The sequence below is a fragment of the Patella vulgata genome, chromosome 8 (assembly GCF_932274485.2).
Source record: "Patella vulgata chromosome 8, xgPatVulg1.2, whole genome shotgun sequence".
Classification (NCBI taxonomy): Eukaryota; Metazoa; Mollusca; class Gastropoda; family Patellidae; genus Patella; species Patella vulgata.
The window spans coordinates 12,610,262-12,630,291 of NC_065886.2; the positions used below are offsets into that span (position 1 = coordinate 12,610,262).

The 20,030-nt window shown below is 34.7% G+C and overlaps 1 protein-coding gene and 1 long non-coding RNA gene across 3 annotated transcripts; both read right to left on the minus strand.

Moving 5' to 3' along the window:
- Positions 1–4,578: 4,578 nt before the first annotated feature.
- LOC126830851 (hemicentin-2) lies at positions 4,579–19,650 on the minus strand. 2 transcript variants are annotated; one of them, XM_050561297.2, is made up of 7 exons: positions 19,123–19,650; positions 13,649–13,972; positions 10,100–10,366; positions 8,135–8,413; positions 7,009–7,272; positions 6,064–6,510; positions 4,579–5,577 (listed from the first exon to the last, which is right to left on the minus strand). In XM_050561297.2, exons 1-7 carry the CDS (start codon positions 19,190–19,192, stop codon positions 5,288–5,290), a joined length of 1,941 nt encoding a protein of 646 aa, XP_050417254.1. In that variant the 5' UTR covers positions 19,193–19,650; the 3' UTR covers positions 4,579–5,287. The 2 variants fall into 2 exon arrangements, with proteins under 2 accessions (XP_050417254.1, XP_050417257.1); XM_050561300.2 differs by lacking the exon at positions 19,123–19,650 and adding an exon at positions 15,512–15,580.
- LOC126830863 (uncharacterized) lies at positions 16,459–19,055 on the minus strand. Its single transcript, XR_007684005.2, has 4 exons — positions 17,799–19,055; positions 17,345–17,629; positions 16,958–17,086; positions 16,459–16,708 (listed from the first exon to the last, which is right to left on the minus strand). It is a non-coding gene; the product is annotated as an uncharacterized LOC126830863 (long non-coding RNA).
- Positions 19,651–20,030: the final 380 nt, after the last annotated feature.

Sequence of the window (20,030 nt, forward strand, 5' to 3'; positions counted from 1 at the left end):
TTACAATAAACAAGAAGCGTAACAGATTGACTAATGCCACCACTCGCATAATAATCTCTACAGATCCAGTCACCAGCATCAGTTGATTGAACATTAGTTATATTTAGATAGCGTGTTCTGTTGTTACCATTGATACAACCACATCTATATTTGGTATCAACTGATGAGCGACAAAACAATTCTCTACAGACAGTTTTATTGCCCTTTTTAAAATCCAATATTATAGGTATATTAACACCAGATAACTGACATGTAAATCTATAATCCCCTCCTCTAATACCATATGCTGCTGATCCTGATAAACTGTATGTTTGACCTAATAAAAATAATAGAAGAAAGGACAGGCTTTTTTATAAAAAGACACGGTATCGCCCTTGTCAAACCATACGTTAAAGATCTTATTAGAGCTTATCTGTATCGAAAGATAGATTGTCAGACAACGAAACGAACACCACATCATCCACCTAAGTTATCGGAACAGTTCATAAAGATCAAGGACATTATTGATTTGAATCCACGAAAATCAACAGTCGTCTTCGTTTCAGGAATATCAAGCGGACGTAAATCTCTCCTGTATCAAAAGTCTTTACTCCATCGGTCTGTCGTTCACATTTCTTGTCAGGACTCTGAGGGTTACAATCATCCCATATTGGAGATTAATATTGATACTTAGTTACTAATAATTGTGTTTCGCTTAAGACACGCTTATATAGTCGCTTATAGCCTATATGTGTGAAAGTAAGTGCTGTCAATATTTGTAAGTCCTGTATAGCAGAAATGTCCCTCTTTACGCTAATGCGTGAGTGGTGCATGGCGAATGGCCTTATTAGAAACCGCGTATAATCGTTTTGGCGTGACAAAACCAGATGTCCCTTGTACCAGTTGGCTTGCACGTAAAACAACCATTGACAATAGGAATTCCACGAAGTGTAGGCGGAAACGCTCTGTCCGGGCATAACCTTACTCATGATATATGCCTGGTGAATCAGCGTAGGACGTTAAAGGACAATATTGGTGTCAGTCATTATAAAATATGTGATAGAACTGGTTATATACATTCCCAATATAATTTTAACACAGAGATCAATGCTACGGGAGATGTGTTACAAGCACGTGAAAAAACGGGAAGTGACGACAAACATGACAAACACGAGTTATCCTACTATATAACTGAATGAAGTAACGAGCGATAACAGACACGCGATCGAATTTCATTTCACTGATAATTCAGTTGAAGATGAAAAGTTATTATATCAGACTATGAGAGGATATCTGACAATTCAAAAAAAAAAAATTGGCTGTCATTAGATAAAAGATAACGAACAAATTAGAAAAAGTCCGTCCATTACCATATTTTTATTAAGAACAGAATGAATAAAAACGGGAGAATGCACGGGTTTATTTATATTTTTCTCGTTTTCCCTTATCTAGTGACAGCCAATTTCATTTTTGAATTTTGAGATACCCTCCCATATAATAACTTTTCAACTTCAACTGAATTATCAGTGAAATGAAATTCCATGTTTGTCTGTTATCGCTCGTTACTTTAATCAGATATATAGAAGGATAACTCGTGTTTGTCATGTTTGGCGTCACTTCCCATTTCTTCACGTGCTTGTTACACATCTCCCGTAACAATGATCTCTGTGTTAAAATAATATTTGGAATGTATTTAACCAGTTCTATCACATATTTTATAACGACTGACACCAATATTTAGGAGATAAACACTTCCTGTTACGTATTTAGAGGGGGTTTATTGTCCATTTAACCATGCTTGAATCATTAGAACACGAGACGCGATAGCGTCGAGTTGTTCTAATGGATAATTCAAGCATGGTTAAATGGACAATAAACACCCGATAAATACGTAACAGGAACGTGTTTATCGATATTGTAGCACAAATATTTGGAGATTTTCTTCGGAACTATTTAGCAAACATTTTTACACTCATTTTAAAAAGTCGTTATTTGGTCACGCGCTTGCATTCATTTTTCAAAATATTTTCAATAGATTATAGACGGTCTCTTCCTTACCTGCAAATTTAAAATGTTTGAGTCTCGAGTTACTGGTAAATGAATTATGAAAGAAAATGTTATTCGGATATCGACAACAAAAAAATATTTTTAACGTTTGAAGATTTTTAAAAGAACAAGAAATTAATATTATTGCGGTATTTCGAGACGAGTGTCAACGTGATTGAAATAATTCCGCCTTGCTATCCGAGACTAAAAGAGGAGTAACTCTTGGCAACAAAAATGACTTCGCTTCGGGAGTTTCATGTAAGTTTTCAGCATTTGTTATTTTATTTTGCAGACTGTTATCACAATGTTGTAGCTAGTTCTTCTTTATACAATTGAAGTTCATACTTTCATCCTCTAAAATACCATATAAACCATGACAATGATGTCTAGTCTAAGATGCCAGTGGTTGCTATGTAGCTGTTCTGACGTGTTGTCAACAAATGACAATTTTGGCAATGATAATGATTAGGCCTATATTTCAGCTGCTATATTCGACTCCCTCATTGTATTCTCAAGCGATTCCTTGTGACTAATGACTTATTATTATGTAGGTCTTGCTAGTCAGATTTTGAAAGCATGATTTTTAAAAAGAATCCACCACCTGATTAATAAAAATTGGTGAGTGAAGCTCGCCTACCAAAAAAGAAAACATATAGGCCTACTACACTGTCACTGCCTAGTTACGAAATAATTTGGATACCTGAAAACGGTTTTAATTAATTTATGACTGATTTTCTACTGTTTTATGTATTTCAGAAATGTGATTTCATAAAAGATGATGTTCGAAAATGGTGTGATAGTCATGTGTGCAGAATTCCTTAAAGATATTTGCCAATAAAGATTTGAGTTGAGGAAGATCATTGAGCACAAAAATGAAAAAAAGTACACTGTTATATTTATACGCAGTAATTCGACTTGATAATTTAGAGGGGGTTTATTGTCCATTCGACCACACTTTTTGACCAATCAGAATCGAGGAAATTTCTAATTTGTGCTACAATGTCCTTTAAACCCCATTATCGTATTCATGTTCTTATGATATTTAATACCTGTTGTTAAAAACAGACAATCTGATTAAAATGCAGATCTATATTTCGTTTTTTTATACTTTCGATGGCTTACACTACATGAATATCTGACAAGTTGTACTGGGTCGTCAGCCAGGGGTCATACGAGCGGCTTTTGTCCCAATGACGTCAGAGCACGCCAAGAACTCGCCGTAACAGACCGTTTCTTTGGCTAATTCCTCACATCAACTAGAACGCCCGTTAGATAACAACTCTCCCAGATCCTAGTTTTGTGAAACAATTAAAACAAGCTATAAAAAAGGAAACGAAATAGGATCTGTGTTTTAATCAGGTTGTAAGAACAGAGAACCAGCTTTATTTTATACATGTTGTAAGAATAAACAACCTACTGTATTTATGAATCCACTGAAGTTTTACATTTGATTTGTAAACACTAATTATTGGTAGGTATTCTACTTTAAGGACACAGTTAAGTAGTTATATATTATTGTATGTGTAAATGACGTGTTATTGTATGGTATTAACATGAATAGCTTATGTGAGGTTTTCTCTATAATATCCTACAATATCGTTTATGTGGATTTGGGCTTACACCTTATAACGTATCATATAAATAGCCCGGTCGATGCACCAAAGTAGAACACTGCTATTAGGTTCTCTTAATTAAATGTTAAATATGGGTACATATAAGAGTTAAGCCGTGAGAAATTTGATATTTTCCACAAAATCCAAATCAAGCATCGCTATTTCGCTATGTGGTTATTTAACTTGCTATTCTACTCTTACTAAAACACAGGTATAAGAGATTCCATATAATAATACTATGATTTGTCCAAGTTGATCGATGAATATATTAAACAAAATATTTCTTTTTGTGCCGCCGTTAAACCCCTCTCTTATACACCTATCGTCTTATGTACAGCTGTATTGAACTGAGGACCCTGTACACATATAACCACATTCTGAATCAATCATACCTCACCTTGTATATTAAAAACATAAAATAAACAGTGTCTACGTTACCTTCTATACTATAAAACTGTAAAATCAATAAAATAACAATAATATTGTAAAACAGCAATCTACTGGTCGACATTTTACTGTTTTATCCACCAGGAAGTTAAGATAAGGGCTTGTTGTTAAATAAGATAAACGGAACGGTTGACATATTTAGGTAGTTAAATAGTATTGCATGTATATGTGTATATGATGTTCATGTAGATATCAAACTAAATGATGTGTTATTGTGTTGTATTAACTTTTAAAAATATGTTTTAACATTTAGCATTATAACGTATTATATAATTGGCTTTACCAGACTTATAACATAGAAATGTGTAGGATTATTTAGCGAGAATAACAACTGTCTACTACATGTATATAACCCTTGAGGTGACATTCACCCCACCCCACCCATCCTCCTTCCCAGCCACCATTAACCAGATTTTTGTATGGAATGAGACTCAACTAAGTTATCCAAACCAAAATATTATTAAAATATTGGTTTATTAATCGAGCAACAACAATTGCTTGACCTGTATGTTAACTTTTTTGCGAGATATATGACAACAAATATTTATACAGCACTGTATGGTGTAATTGTCGAACAGTTTTCCGATGTGATCATTAATTTTTCAGCTGCTTCACGGTAGCTATAGGTATTAAAAAATTGATAAAAAGTGTTAATGTTATTCTATGTAGAGAGAAATATAACATTTAATATCATTTTTAAGCATTACAATATAAAAAAAATAAAACGCATAATAATGATATCGATAATGACTAAATCCTGAGAGCCATCCATAAGCATACTCAAAAGAATAAACTACATACGTGTCTATTTAAATTTAGTTTACATAAGATTTTTTCAAGAAACGGGTTTATATCTGAGCTTTGAAACTTGTAAGAGTTTAGCTATTGTAAATAGTTTGAGATAAATTGTTCCACGGTTTTGATCCAGCAGTACTAAAGCTTCTATCGCCTAACTCGATAATGGAATACACGCAGTGTTTTTTATGCTGGGATCTCAAAGTAGTGGTTCATTTTAATCAGATTAATAATAATAATAATATAAGGTTTTGTCATGGTTATCACAACACAAAATTTAGCTTTCTTGTATAACAATATTCTATTCGAATTTTACAATTGTTTGTCGGATGCTGAATTATGTTATTACATTTCTCTTATCATTATAAACACTTAGATGTATTGATCATTTACAACACAGGGCCAATTCAGTTTTTATCCCCTGTTACATTTTGATAGGGACTGAGTTGTTGGTAAGTGTTGGGTTGCTGATCTATAGTTTGTTTATCCAGTTCTTCATATGGTGATGATGTTGTTGATGTATTGATATAGTCAGACACGGTCGTACTGGTTTCTATAACACCAGTATTAACTGTATCTCTGGTATTTGTGACACCAGTATTAACTTGGTCATAAACATGTGGAGTATCAGACAAGATAATGTTATCTAACTCTGTATCGTGACTGGTTGTATCTTTAACTACTCTTTGATCATTTGCTGAAAAACATAATACACGAGGGGGTTATTATTTTGCAGGTTGGGGTTATTCTATGGTTGTTCAGTCACGTCGGAACGAAATTCATATTTAGGCCTGCAGCCAAAATTTCTAGCTTGCTAACAAAATACAATTGCACTACAGGGTCCTCTTAGCTAAACAAACTATAATATATAGTTGTGCAAAGGTTATTACACCAGGAACACAAATCAAAAAGTTTAGGGCCTAATGAAAATCGTCATAATTATCAAGTAAATGCTATACTAACAAGTCTGAAGTTGGCATAAAATTAAATATTAGCGAAAACACCCAATGTGTTCATCCTTGGTAAAAAAAACTTATGCAAACAATCCCTCTCTGATCATTGCTGAATTGGCTTCTGATACTAACAATTCTGAAGTTGGCATAAAATTAATATAGAATATTGATAACAGACGAGCAGCAGGGATTTACATCTAAAAACGAAACATGCTAAGATTAATAATTACCTTTTGCACAAAATCCTTTTCCACTTCTCTTCAAAATCACCCAAGCTAAAGCTGTCCCAATACCAACCATTAGAACACTGATTCCCAGACCAATAGCTATACCAAGACCTAGCATGTTATTACACCCATTTACATCAGTGTCTTGCGACGATACCACCAGGTTAAATACTGTCGATCTGGTACCATAACTATTATTAACATAAACTATATATTTTCTACCATCATTTTCTGTAACATCTTGTATAGTTAATGTTGATGAAAGACCATCATCTAGTTGTGTCGTTCTAAAATCTGTAACCAGTTTTTCACTACCATCCTGTGGTTGATAATACCACGTATATACAGGTAGTGGATAAGCTAAAACATGGATTGATAATACACCCGTTTCTCCATGTGGTACAGATATAGTGGTTTTAGTTTCTTGGTTAGGGTCAAGAACAGGGACACCTGAAATAAAGATTAACAGCATCAGTTTTCTTCTGTTGGAACAGTTTACCCGATTTCTCCCATCAAGCTATAACACGGTACAAGTACGCGCGCGAAGTGTAATTAAAACAAGAAATATATTTAAAACTCTAAGAGCAGTACGATCAACCCACCTCATGATAGATGCCCAGCGACAAGTTTTCCCATATATATGACCCCAGGATACATTCCGCATCTCCTCCCTGGGCCTTTACCACAAATGAGCCTCAGATAAAACTACATAAGTAACGAACTTTTTAAATCATACGTTGCTTCGGATGTACTTGAAAGAAAAAGCATACACTACACAACACTGTGAACGATGTTTTCAACATAGATTTAAAATGCAGGCGTTACTCCAAAGTGCTCATCTAGGCAAGCACACTTTTTACTTTTAGATATCTAAGACATTCGCCCAATGGAAAAACAATCAGCTACTGTCTGGACCACTCGACTATAGTATAAAGAACTTATACTTACATCTAACAAAGATTGGAATGGTTTTAGATACAGATTGACCAATATTATTACTAGCTGTACAGGTATAGTTATCTGTATGTTGACAACTAGCTTTAGGTATGATATATTGGCTACCAGAATAGAGTTGTTCCCCTTGTTGTGATCTAGACCAGGCTATTTCTGAAGATGGAAGACTATCTACAGAACAGATGAAGGTTACAGTAGAATCTTTATCTACCATATTGTTGGTGGCATCTGGTGTTAGACTTGTTATATTTGATGGGTCTGTTTTTAAAAACAGAAACATATAATACTTAAGTTAAACCCGTTTCACTTATTTCCCATGGGAATTGAAAAGGTCATAACAAAATGTTGAGAATGCCCACCGCGGTCGTTTCCTGTGCGATTTCAAACAAGCGATTGTAAACTATCTCGTGTACAGACATTCTTTCTAAGCATTAATATTAAAATCAGGAATCGTTATTCCATGATGGATTGATTACAGAAATTGATTAAGGTTAAATGTATGTACACTAGATAGATTTATTGTCAGTATCACATTTATTCTGTCAATATGCACGTATTGGCCAATCACGCTATTTTACCGAGATTTCGTCTAATAGTTTGGATGCAGCTATGGTGGGTAAGCAGGGTAAGCTTACTCTTCCGGACACCTGTTACCACTGTGTGTCATGTATTTTGCCTTATTACACTATTTTGCCTATACCGTTTATTTAGGACTTCTAATTTTGTCTAATGGTTTGGATTGTTCGTACTTGGTTTTATTTTATTTTTATCTCTGTGACTCACTACAAAATAATTACTGGCTAATTAATATGATCCATAATATACGGTGGCCTATTAGTGCCATTCGTCAAATTATTCCCTTTTCTTGTAATTTACTTCATATGAGAAAAGTTCGCTCTGCAATACAATGAACGAGTGTTTCGAAACCCCCTTTCTCAGCGGTGTAAACCTTTTCTTCGCTGTGACCACCTTTTCCCCGCTATGGAAACCTTTTGTCTGCGATATCTGAGTAAACTTTCTATGGCGGAGAAAAGATTTACACCAAACAAACTTACAATAAACTGTTATCTATAGTGAGTAGGGTAATACTGTAGTATGTAGTGAGTAGGGTAATACTTACAATAAACTGTTATCTGTAGTGTTTTAGTAAGTGGGGTTGTTGTTAAGGTTCTGTGTTGAGCTTGACATGTATAAGCTGTATCTTGTCTCTGGATGTTATTTAGTTGTAGTAAACCATTACTAGATGATATTATACTACCACTAGTATCAAATCCTTTATACCAGTTGATATTACATGGTGGTGGATTACAGTCAGCTGAACAGTTTACAGATCTACTTTCATTTTCTATCACAGTAATACTGGAACTGGTTGGTGTAAATCTGATATTCTCTGGTCCATCTGTAAAAGAGAATATTATATAATATCGAGCGCGGTCCTATGATTTGTTACATGAAGTACATTTAATTAGTTCTTAAAGGAAAATATATGTAATAGAACTGGTTACACACATTCCAAATATAATTATAACACAGAGATCATTGTTACGGTAGAGATGCGTAACGAAGATTTCACGTGACGCAAAAAATGGAAAAAGAAAAGTTATTATATGAGACTGTGAGAGGATATCTGACAATTCAAGAAAAAATTGAATATCACTTGGTAAGAGAAAACGAGGAAAATAGAAAAGGCCCGTACATTCACCTGTTTTTATTTATTCTATAATACAACATGGTAAACGGCCGAGCTCTCAAATCAGTAAGGAAACAAGGAGCTGATGTTGATAAATGTTTGACAAAAAGAAAATTTGATGTTCGTATTTTTATGTATGGAATGTGATAGTATAAAAAGATTATTTAGTGAAAGTTTCACAGAATTTAGAAATGTCTTTGTATTTATGTAATAAAAGTTCAAGCCTATACTACGTGCTAGCTGAAAAACTGTGATTAAAACGAAATCAGTATTACCAGTGTGTTTAGTTACGGTGAATTGGTATATATTTTATAGCCTGTTGAATTAAGGTGTGAGATTATTTTGGGTGTGCTTTGGGTCTGCAAGGACACTGTCCTTTGCTGGCTTCCCAGTCATATGGATATCAAAGGGAATGGTCAAGCAGACTCGACTGCCAAGTCTGCTTTAGATCTTCCCATATCACAATTTTTAACGCCTTATAAAGATTTTAAATCTGTTATAAATAATTTCTTGGGATCTTGCAGGCACAAATAAACTTCATCATATAAAGCCTCTCTTAGGAGACTGGCCAAGCTCCTACAAAACCAACAGGAGGGATGAAGTTGTTTTGTGTCGCTCTCGCATTGGTCATACTTTTTTAACTCAAATTTTCATCTTGAAGCGAGAGCCTCAACCGGAATGTGAGCACTGTCATGTTCCTTTGACAGTGAAGCACATCTTGATTGAGTGCAATCATCTCAAGAACATAAGATCGAAATATTACCGCTGCCAGTCTCTACGTCATCTGTTTGCCCAACCGGGTTTATACTGTAACATACTAGACTTTTTAAAAGAGACATGTTTTTATAATAAATTTTAATTGTATATTTATCATTTCATTTTTGTATTTTAAATATTAATATGCATAAAAGGTTTATTTCATTTTTAATTTTATTTCCTGTGATATTATTTTTATTCATGCATATAATATTTTTTCTGTGATATTTATTTAACTTGCCTCACATGAATCACCATATGTTTGGCGCAATATAGCCCGATGGGTGCTGACGTGCCATAAAACCACATTTCATTTCATTTCATTGCTTTGGGTCTGAACTGTTGAATATTGATAATCAGCATCTTGTTCGAAAATACTCTATGACATATATTTACTGTATCATTCCAAGAAAATTTACTTTGCTAGTTTAACGTGCTGCTCTATAGGAAAATATTTTCTGGAATTTTTTTGGGGGGAGACGGGGTGTACATGTTCCCCACGCCTGTAGAAAGCAATTTCGCCCTTGTAGAGCATTTCTTTGGGTGGGTTATATCTAATCTTTACAATACCCTGTTATCTACAGTGAGTAGATAACATTCTGTCGACTTAAAATATATGTGTTGCAATCATTAACTTACAATGTATTATGACCGTCAGTTGTTTAGATTGAAGTGAATTAGGTATCTGTGTATTTGTAACTTGACAGGTGTAATTACCAGCTTGTTGTCTCTGGATGTTGTTCAATGAAAGAAGTTCAGTTGATGATGTTATAGTTAATCTTTTATACCAGTTGATATTACACGGTGGTGGATTACAGTCAGCTGAACAGGTTACAGATCTACTTTCATTTTCTATCACTGTTATACTAGAACTGGTTGGTGTAAATCTGATATTCTCTGGTCCATCTTTTTAAATAAAAACAAAATAACTTTAAACTCTACATACCCACGGAATATAAATATTTGCAAATAATATATGACAGACGTCATGCCTCACAAATAACCAATAAATAGACAGATGAGTCATAATTTATTTATTCCTTGACTGTATAATGGAATACGACATACATTGATACAAATGACATATTCCAATATAAATGTACTGAAGAAGTAGACAATCAATGACCTATAAGAACGTAAATTATTAAATTATGTCTGTGCCATCAACTATATCCATTTAGGCCGCATTCCATGGGCACAAATTGTCGTTGCAAAAATATTTTCGTTCCTACAAATCCGGTCTAGAAGAAATTTTGTCAGTATATAGTTCATATAGAGATATATTCGGTCTTTGAAATCCGGACTATTTATTGATAGTAAAATTCATAGTGCGCGAGGTCACGGGGAAGAATTCAGCGTTGTTCGCCGCGTCACGTGATCGTTTTTTTCCACAATCGACCAATCACGGTATTGTCTACATTCGCGTGTGTTGTTGGTAAACACAAAAAAGCGTGCTTCACGAGGAACACATTGCAGTTACACATGTAGAAGCTATACGATATGGCGACATAGGCTCAGTTAACTTGTATTGTTCACTTAGACAGTAAGTAAGGGAGGTGCAGATAAATGTCGTGAGGTAGCTATAAACTGGTTTCAATTGGATGGAAATGACCAATCCATTGCACTAGGCCTAATTCAGTAATTGCAGCATTTTTCGATACAAATGGATTTATTACGAAGGATATTATATTGAAGATACAGTCGGCAGTGGTTTTGGATTTCACCCAATGTTTTATAGATGTTTTAGGAACAAAACAGATAAAAGATGCGAGAAAGAGTGAGAAGGCAGCGTCTACATTCAGTCCAACCGAAACTAAAACTGTCACAACATACAGACTATTACTGTGATGTGGTCATAATATATTTTACCAAACATTATTTAACAACTGACTATTAGTATATTAATCATTCGACAAAAATAACAATTCACTCATAACATAATATTTTAAAAACCTTCAACAAGATATGACCACTTCTATTCCAACTAGTACAAGTAATAAATAAATGTTATAAAGGTGCATTATATATAAGCTACAGACCATAAGTCCAGAAAAATTTGTGAATGAAAGAATTGAATATAACCATCCAAGTCAACCCAGAACATTGCATGCTGTGATTCAAAGGAAAGAGGGGGATACTAATTGATCAAAGTTTTTGATAATCCCTAATTAAGTACTTCACACCCCACTGATAAAGTAACATGAGCTGAACATTAATGTCCAGACGACACAAAGTAGGTCATTTTGGGGTCCAACATATGGTTCCTTTTTATTTAAATAATTCGCTTGCGTGTAAGGGTCTGTAGCAGAGGGAGGAAACTGGGGGACTCGGAGAAAACCCACAAGGTTGAAAAAGTGACCCTAGTCCTTGTCACTTACAAGCGGAGAAGTGAAACTATGTCACTGGACGCAATGACAGACCTTATCATTTCATGTGTACATGTTAAACCATTCGCCACCCACCCTCCATATTAAATAGATGTCTTTGTATGTTATAGTTATACAGTGTATTAAGTATAAATGTCTACAGTGTATTTAAATTTATGTATTAAATAAATGTATATGAAAATATTATCTATTAAGAAATATTGGTATTTATATTATGCAATATTTATATTAATAAATATCATTTGATATATAATATATCAAAATTCAAATGTTCTTTTTGGCCATTATGACCCTATAAATGTTTCGGCCGTTATGTAATAATGACCAAAATATTTGACCGTTATGACCAAATACTTGAGCAATTTTGGTTTAGGGCCTTTATGTCCATAAGCCCTACTACTAGGCCTAGTGCTTCAACAACTTTAAAAACTAAAAGTGTGTCTCATTCACCCCTACTCCTTCATTAATCTTACCAAAGGAATCACATCATGGTGCTGTACTCATTACTACTAAATCAGAGTTAAAGAAGTCAGTTTTATCAGAGATCTGTATAATTTGCAAGAAAAAATCCAAGTATTTTCGAGCGGAGGCCACACAAAAGAGGGACAATTTAGTCCAGTGCGAAATAAAAACAGCATTTTTATTATTTTATTTAAAGCACCAATAAAACTTTTGCTATTTTGATAATATTTATTAATCAGAAGCAAGATTCGAACATTGAAAGTGTGTTTGGCACTTTTATCGATGATTGCATGTACACTATGACGTAGGTGAGCCCCATATTGAAGGGGGGAGTGCCATCTGGTACATTCGCAATTGCAGACAAAACCCATTTTTCTATATGAGAATGACATTTGACAGCTTTTAATTACAGTCATGTGTTATTTGAATTCATATATCTATTGTAAGCTTATACATTGTAGATGCAAAATTTTATTTCGTCCATATGGGCTTTTCCCTGCCAATTCTGAGCTAGTTCAAATAATTTAAGCATTTATTCATAATATTTCTGCAACTTTTTAAGTCCCCAACCTTTATTTCAAAATATGTTTTTTCATTCTTAATCTTAGCTATACACTAGCCTATCCATGATCATTATTAAGACAGCAGGCTAGACAGATTTTAAGTATTTTGTTATGTAAAATGAATGATTTTATTAGAATTACACTTATAGAAGCAGTGACCTTGTTGTATTCTCTGTAATCTCCCTTGATATTCAGGCATTTTTCTAGTGAAATCGACCGGTCCAATATCCGTAATCAGTGTCGAAAAAACCTGACTGACTGCCACATTTTATGTCAGTGTGATCAAAATACCTTTTGTGGCTCTCATACACCACTTCTCTACACGGATGGGGCGTTTTTGGGGTTCATTTAATCTCTGTTCGTCCCGACCGCGAGCAATTTGCAAGGTAAATCGTGCACATGGCTTTGTTTACAAATGCTATGACCTGGCACTTGACCCCAGAATTTTTGACCGCAACCCCGCAAGCGCGACCGCTGATTGGCCAAATTTTAAATAGCTGCGCAGGATCCAACTCACATCTACGCAAATATGGCTCCGCACTATAAAGAAATAAGTCATCGATTTCTAGCCTATTTCGAGCTTGAACTATAAAATTGGCAAATTTTATTGGAGAACTTTGTTGACATATTGATTGCACGATTATTTATAGTCCGATTTGTAGACCGGTTTAGCGGGAGCGAAGGTGACAAGATATTCACCCCGAGAATACGGCCTAATTGGGAAGTTTATCAGCTCGAACAAATTAACGTGAACTTATTCAAAACAATCAACTTACAGTAAACAGGAAGGGTTACAGATGGACTGGTGCCACTATTAAAGCTATCTCCACAGGTCCAGGTTCCGCCATCAGTTGATTTAACATTAGTTATATTTAGATACAGTGTTCTGTTGTTACCATTGATACAACCACATGTATATCTGGTATCAGATGATGATCCAGGTGTACATCTTAATAATTGTCTACAGATTGAGATATTGTCCCTGCTAAACTGGATAATATCAATGGGTATAAAATTACCACCAGATATCTGACATGTAAATCCATAATCCCCTCCTCTAATACCATATGATGCTGATCCTGATAAACTGTATGTTTGACCTAATATAAATAATAGAAGAATGTTAACTTATTATTTTATTGAAATTATTGACCGTTGTACGTTTGACCTGTAACAACAGAAAATGAGTACATGCCTTATTTATTAAATACGTTGTACCTTGTCGTCAACCCATACTTAAGAAAGGACACCTAGATGTTGTTACCATGTGACGTTTTTACAGATAACTACATCATTTACAAGACCCTAAAATTTATGACGTAATTATTAGATGTCGTTAAATAATAATCAGGTGACAATGCAGCGGCTTGGGCGTCCACAGCAATTATTGGATACTAAATTGTAATAGTCAATCGGATGATAGCTATACCTTCGACAGCGTCCACAAGAGTGTTCAAAACCATCATCTGTAATTATGAAATCGCTGACAATCAATAGTCGTCTTTGTATCATGAACATAATCATTGGGTTTCCATTTCTAGAGCTTTCAAAAGTCAAAGATGCGTGTAATTAATCCATTTTTTACGACTAGGATTCACGCCACTGGTCATAGTTTCAATCATTACAATATAAATCCTCCGTAGTATCAGGTTTAGGGGAATATTAATGATGTTGAGGTGGTTGGGATCGCGGTGTAAACGGCTGTTTATTTGAGAATTCACCATTTAAAATAATACTTCTATACATGAAATGACATTGGGTTTAACATTCTACTTTTCTGCGTATGATATCCTGCTGATCTGATAAGTACGTCTAAATTAGGAATCAATTATGTCATTTTTTGCTTCACGGATTTTTTGTCAAACATGAGAGAGAGAGACAAAGAGAGAGAGCGAGGGGGTTTAACGTCCACTCGACTAACATATGGTTTAATTTTATTTCAATAATTCGCTTGCGCGTAGAGGTCTTTAGCAGTGGGAGGAAACCGGAAGACCCGGAGAAAACCCACGAGGTTGGACAGGCGACCCTACTCCTTGTCACGTACAACCGAGGATTCGAAATCACGCAAACAAGACAGACAAGAGTTAACTGAAATTGTGAGATTCAATGGTAGTTTAATATTTAGCTAACTGTTAAGATTGTATCACGCCAATGCATTTACCCCTATACTATTATATTGTTACATCAATAATAATGTGTATGAGAGAAACCGACCACAGTGTATAATAATACACAGAAATATTTATATTATTTGTATGTAATATAATTTATAATCTATTGACAATATATTGGTGTCTGTGTGTATACGTCGTATTCATATTCGTTTACGTGATAACAACTTAACACGTCTTTTGAGGTCAATGCATATCCAATCAAGATTTTATTTTTTAACATCGCGGTTATCTGTGTACGGTAAAGACAAAATTAGTTGCCTGTATTTTACCTTGAAGCGTGGGATGTCATATCATTTTATTTCTTTTTAGCGTTCGCGATTGAATTAGCACGATTGTCGTTCTTAGATGGTCTTATGGACTATGATATAACCGAGAACACACCCACGGTGATTCATCGATGTCTATAATAGTATAGTACTAATGTGAATTAATATAAAATAGAGATCAAAACAATTGCTACGTTACCTTGTATATATCTAATATGTACAGCCAGTAATATAACTATAATATTATAATACGTGTATCTATCCACGGCCGACATGTTTACTGTTATATTTAGACCAGGAAGGTTATTAAGGGGTATACCGTTCGTGTAACAACGACCAATTGTGTCATTCATTGTATGTATGCATATATGTGTATTATGTGGTAGATTAGTATACATATCTATGTGACGGGAGACGGGGGCGTCAGCAGTAGAGATGATGGTGATGTGCAATGGGGTTTAACGTCCTACTTTCTGCATACAGTGTGCTGGAAGGGAAATGTTACACGTTTCACGGCGCTACTGCCCTGTCAAGGGTTATTTCACGCCCACGCCAAAGACACGGGACCTCCGTTTGCCCTGGACACTGTTTTTTGACTGGCCCTTCACTGACAAGGGAGAAACCACACCAGAAAATCCTGGGTAACTTTCTCTATTGGAATATTCCGAGTTATATAATACCTGACATGAATCGAGAAATAACCTGTCAAGCTCTATTCTCTAACCAAAAGGCAGGGGCTATCTGAAAATCGATGAATAGCTAATTTGTCAGTGCTGAAATTGTAGGCGAATAGACAGAAAAGGGGGGTGTGTTGGGGGTAACGGAAAGTCGCATAACCCCAATGCTTCAGACCTGTTAACAATTGTAGACTGTTTGGCAAAAAAACATAACTCTGGAACGGAAGATATCGCCAGGAATTTTATACAGGAATAAAATAAGTTCATATTTTCCCGTTTCATACTGGCTAGATAGAAACCATTAATTTACTATATGTTTCATATTTTATTTAATAATCCACAACTCAGTAATATGCACAGTAAATATCAATTGATAATACATATACACGTGCATTTTATAAATACATTTTAAAATAGCTAAATGTTATCGTTCCATATATTTATAAAACTATTAAGAATAGTGAAACCACAGACAAATATATAAAAAAAAAACGATTAGCAGCTCCATTCAATGTTTTCAACATGATACGTTGATACAGTGGTACAGAGTTGACATACACTGGACTGACACAATGATCCTGCAATCGCAGTTTGATCTGCACGTGCTGTTGTATCATTAGATCTAGTTGTATAGGAATTCATTTCATCATAAACAGGTTGACTGGTTGAACTGGGGACAACTCCAAGTCCATCGTACGTATTATAATTAGCTTTTGACGCTGCAATATAATATATAAAATTTAGTATATTTGCATTAAAATAGTTATTAACACAGTATTAACATAGCTTTATATAATTTCCTTCTAACATAATGATGTTAAATAGTTACAGTAAAAGTGCGGATAACTATCAATACACCAACTATAGTAGGTTTGCCTTTACAACTATTATACCAATTACTATCAATACACCAAAATACTTCCAACTGTAGTAGGTAGGTTATAACGGCTCAATAAGAGTTAACTTACCCTTTTAACGATATATTATCACAACAATAACAACTATTATAGCAATAACTATCAATACACCAATAATACTTCCAACTATAGTAGATGTGTTATTACTTCCGACTGGATCCTTTACTGGCTTTGGAGGTTCTAAATATACATAACAAAATATACATAATTAACAGTGACGTCTGAAACTGACCTTATAAGCAGAGACAGACGAGATCGTGCTAAAGTAACCAAATAAACATATCTACCTTTATTTATTTGAAACAGACGTTTTATTAGATGTCCTAAAAGGGTAAGAGCACCACAGTCTATAAAACCAGACACCCAATATAATGGAGTTTCAATATAAAATTACTAATAATGTATTAAAAACTATAATTGATATTTAAATGTCTTTACCTCCATTAATGACTGTAATAGTGAAGTTCTGAACACCAATATCATTTGTTACAGATACTATATAATCACCAAATAGAGTAGAGGTTAGAGTTATTTCTACTGTTGATTTATAGTTTATAGTTGATAGTTGTTTTGTTATGGCTGTGTTTATTATCTGTCTTGTAGGTGCATGGTGCCAGGTGAAGGTTGGTCGAGGGTAGGCGATTATATCAACTTCTAGATTTATTGTTGTATTTATTCTATTAGTGATGAATCTCTTGGTCATTGTGTTCTCTCTTGGAGAACCTAAAATATAGACATACATAGGAGTATTGATTATCCAAAAGGAATGGTCATACAATGCCATGTGCACACTGACTCTTAATCATTACATGTCTTGGAATTCAGATGTATAGGACATCCATTTTCGTTAGATTTAATTATTTAATGGTGTAAAATATTTGTTTGTACTTACATCTAACATAGAGTGGAATGGTTTTAGATACTGGTTGACCAATATTATTACTAGCTGTACAGGTATAGTTGCCATCAGAACACACATTGATCAGAACACACAACGGTTAGAAATTAGTAATAGTCTGGAAACTCAGAGCGGACAGTGGAGGAGGGATGGGCACAAAAACAAGAACGAACGAACCAGTAATCTGAATCATTTATCTACATTTTATATTTGATACACAGTCTTTCATTGTTTTAAATATTTTTACATCACATAGATTTTGTTTGTTTATTTCTGAAATCAAATGATGATGAGCGTGGTTACATATGCAGCACATTTATAAAATGTCATTCAAAGGCGCGGTTTGCATCACTTGTAACACGATCGTACAGCTTTCTTTTGACCATACTTGTAGGAGAATGGCCACCAAAGTCTTGAATCCAAATCGTCCATAAATCGATGAAATATCCACATACACTGGCCGTGTGAAACTCCATCGGCTGTAGTAATGAACTTTGAACTATGGGGGAGGGGCACGGTAGCTAAGTGGGTAAGACGCTGGCTCGCTAGCCTGGAGGTCGGGTGTTCGATCCCTGCATTGGCCGAGAAAGTTCATCCAGATTTTCCGGTGCGGTTCCTGACAAGGACAGCTGTCTAGTCATTCGGGTGGACAGGTACGAAAAACCGAGGTCCCGTGTACACATTGGTGTGCACGTAAAAGATCCCTTGAGAGTTGGAATTCGATATAAGAGTAGGCCGTAGTGCCGCTGTCCGGGAAAAATGTCATTTCATTTCATTTTTCGGTGTTGGTCACTAGGAATTAACACCGCATAATATTGATGTGATAAGCTGTGACTAGTAGACAAGTGATAATTTGTGTCTAGTAGACAAAGTCCTTCTATGGTGTTGTATAAAAATCCTCCAACCTCTGACTTCTACAGAGAATGCTGGGAACTTTTGGCTCCGAAAATTTCGCCAAAGCGTAGCTTACAGTACGTTCTTGTCACTACACTTCCACAGCACTATGTGCTCTTAGTGCGTCGAAGTCGCGCCCGCTGCTCTGTCAATACGTTTGCAACTCATTCTCTGAGTATGTCTATATATAGCGTCTAAAGGGTAATACGTCCTCTTATAATCAATTCCGCATACAAAAGGGTATCATTGCAAATATACCCCTATATAGAGTGTTTACGTGAATTTAATGTAGGCGTATAAAAAGGGCGAAATGATAGAAATCCACCACACACCTCATCCCACTTCTAATACAAGCTTTCTAATTTTGAAAACACGTTTATATAGGCCAAGCAGAAAAAATACAGACTTAATGATATAACTGTACCTGCTACAATCTCTATAATAATTAAAACAGTTAGGACTACACCACATTGTCTATTATCCGACATTATCATAACCACGATGATATTCGCACTGTTTGATGTCAAGGGTTAGTGACGAGTGTTAAATGCCCTAAATCTGAAAAGTTGTAATGAAAGTTATTATACATTTTCCGGTCGAGTTGAATTATTTCTTCCTGTCATAATTATCAAAACACATGTGACGTAAGTTTCATCACACGCTTGTACTACATATTGGCGTATGATAGTGAAGCGATTTTAATCACATGCAGTTGATAGTGTCGTGGAATATTTCTTAGTTCTCACACTCAACTTTCTACCCCCCAAAACGAAATTTCTCGACTTTGATGAACTGATAACTTAGATTCAAGACCTGGGCCCGTTTCACGAAATTTTAACTAAGATAAAATCCAAATTTTAGTAATTTGATTGGATAATATTAGATTGATTTTAGTGCTAAGCCAATCAAAATTGAAGTATCTACTAAAATTTGGATTTTATCTTTAGTTAAGATTTCGAGAAACAGGGCCCAGTGCGGCAGTGTTAGCCAGGTTCGCCGAGAAACAACAGACAGGGTGTGATCATCAAAACGTCTGATTAATAATAAAATATAACAAATATGTTCTTACTATAAACATGTACAGGCATTGAAACCATTAACACATGAAAACCTATTTTTTACAAAACGTAAATAAATGTTTCTGAATAGCTTATGCCATAGTTAGTAGTGCACCATAATAATAATAATATTTATTTAATTTATGAAAGATCATCAAAATTTGAGAATAAACAAGATGAATTCAAATTATCCTAAGAAATTAATAAAAAAAAAACAACCAAAAATAATTACAATAACTTGACTGTTAGAAGGAAAATAAATATGGTTGTAATA

What these genes read in the sequence shown, in the direction of transcription:
- LOC126830851 (XM_050561297.2), bottom strand. Translation starts at nt 19,192, where the DNA reads ATGATAATGTCGGATAATAGACAATGTGGTGTAGTCCTAACTGTTTTA. An exon ending in ACTGACGGTCATAATACATT is followed by an intron (nt 8,414 to 10,099) that starts GTAAGTTAATGA and finishes TCTCTTTTACAG; the next exon opens with ATGGACCAGAGAATATCAGA. An exon ending in CATTCCAATCTTTGTTAGAT is followed by an intron (nt 6,511 to 7,008) that starts GTAAGTATAAGT and finishes TCTTTATTTCAG; the next exon opens with GTGTCCCTGTTCTTGACCCT.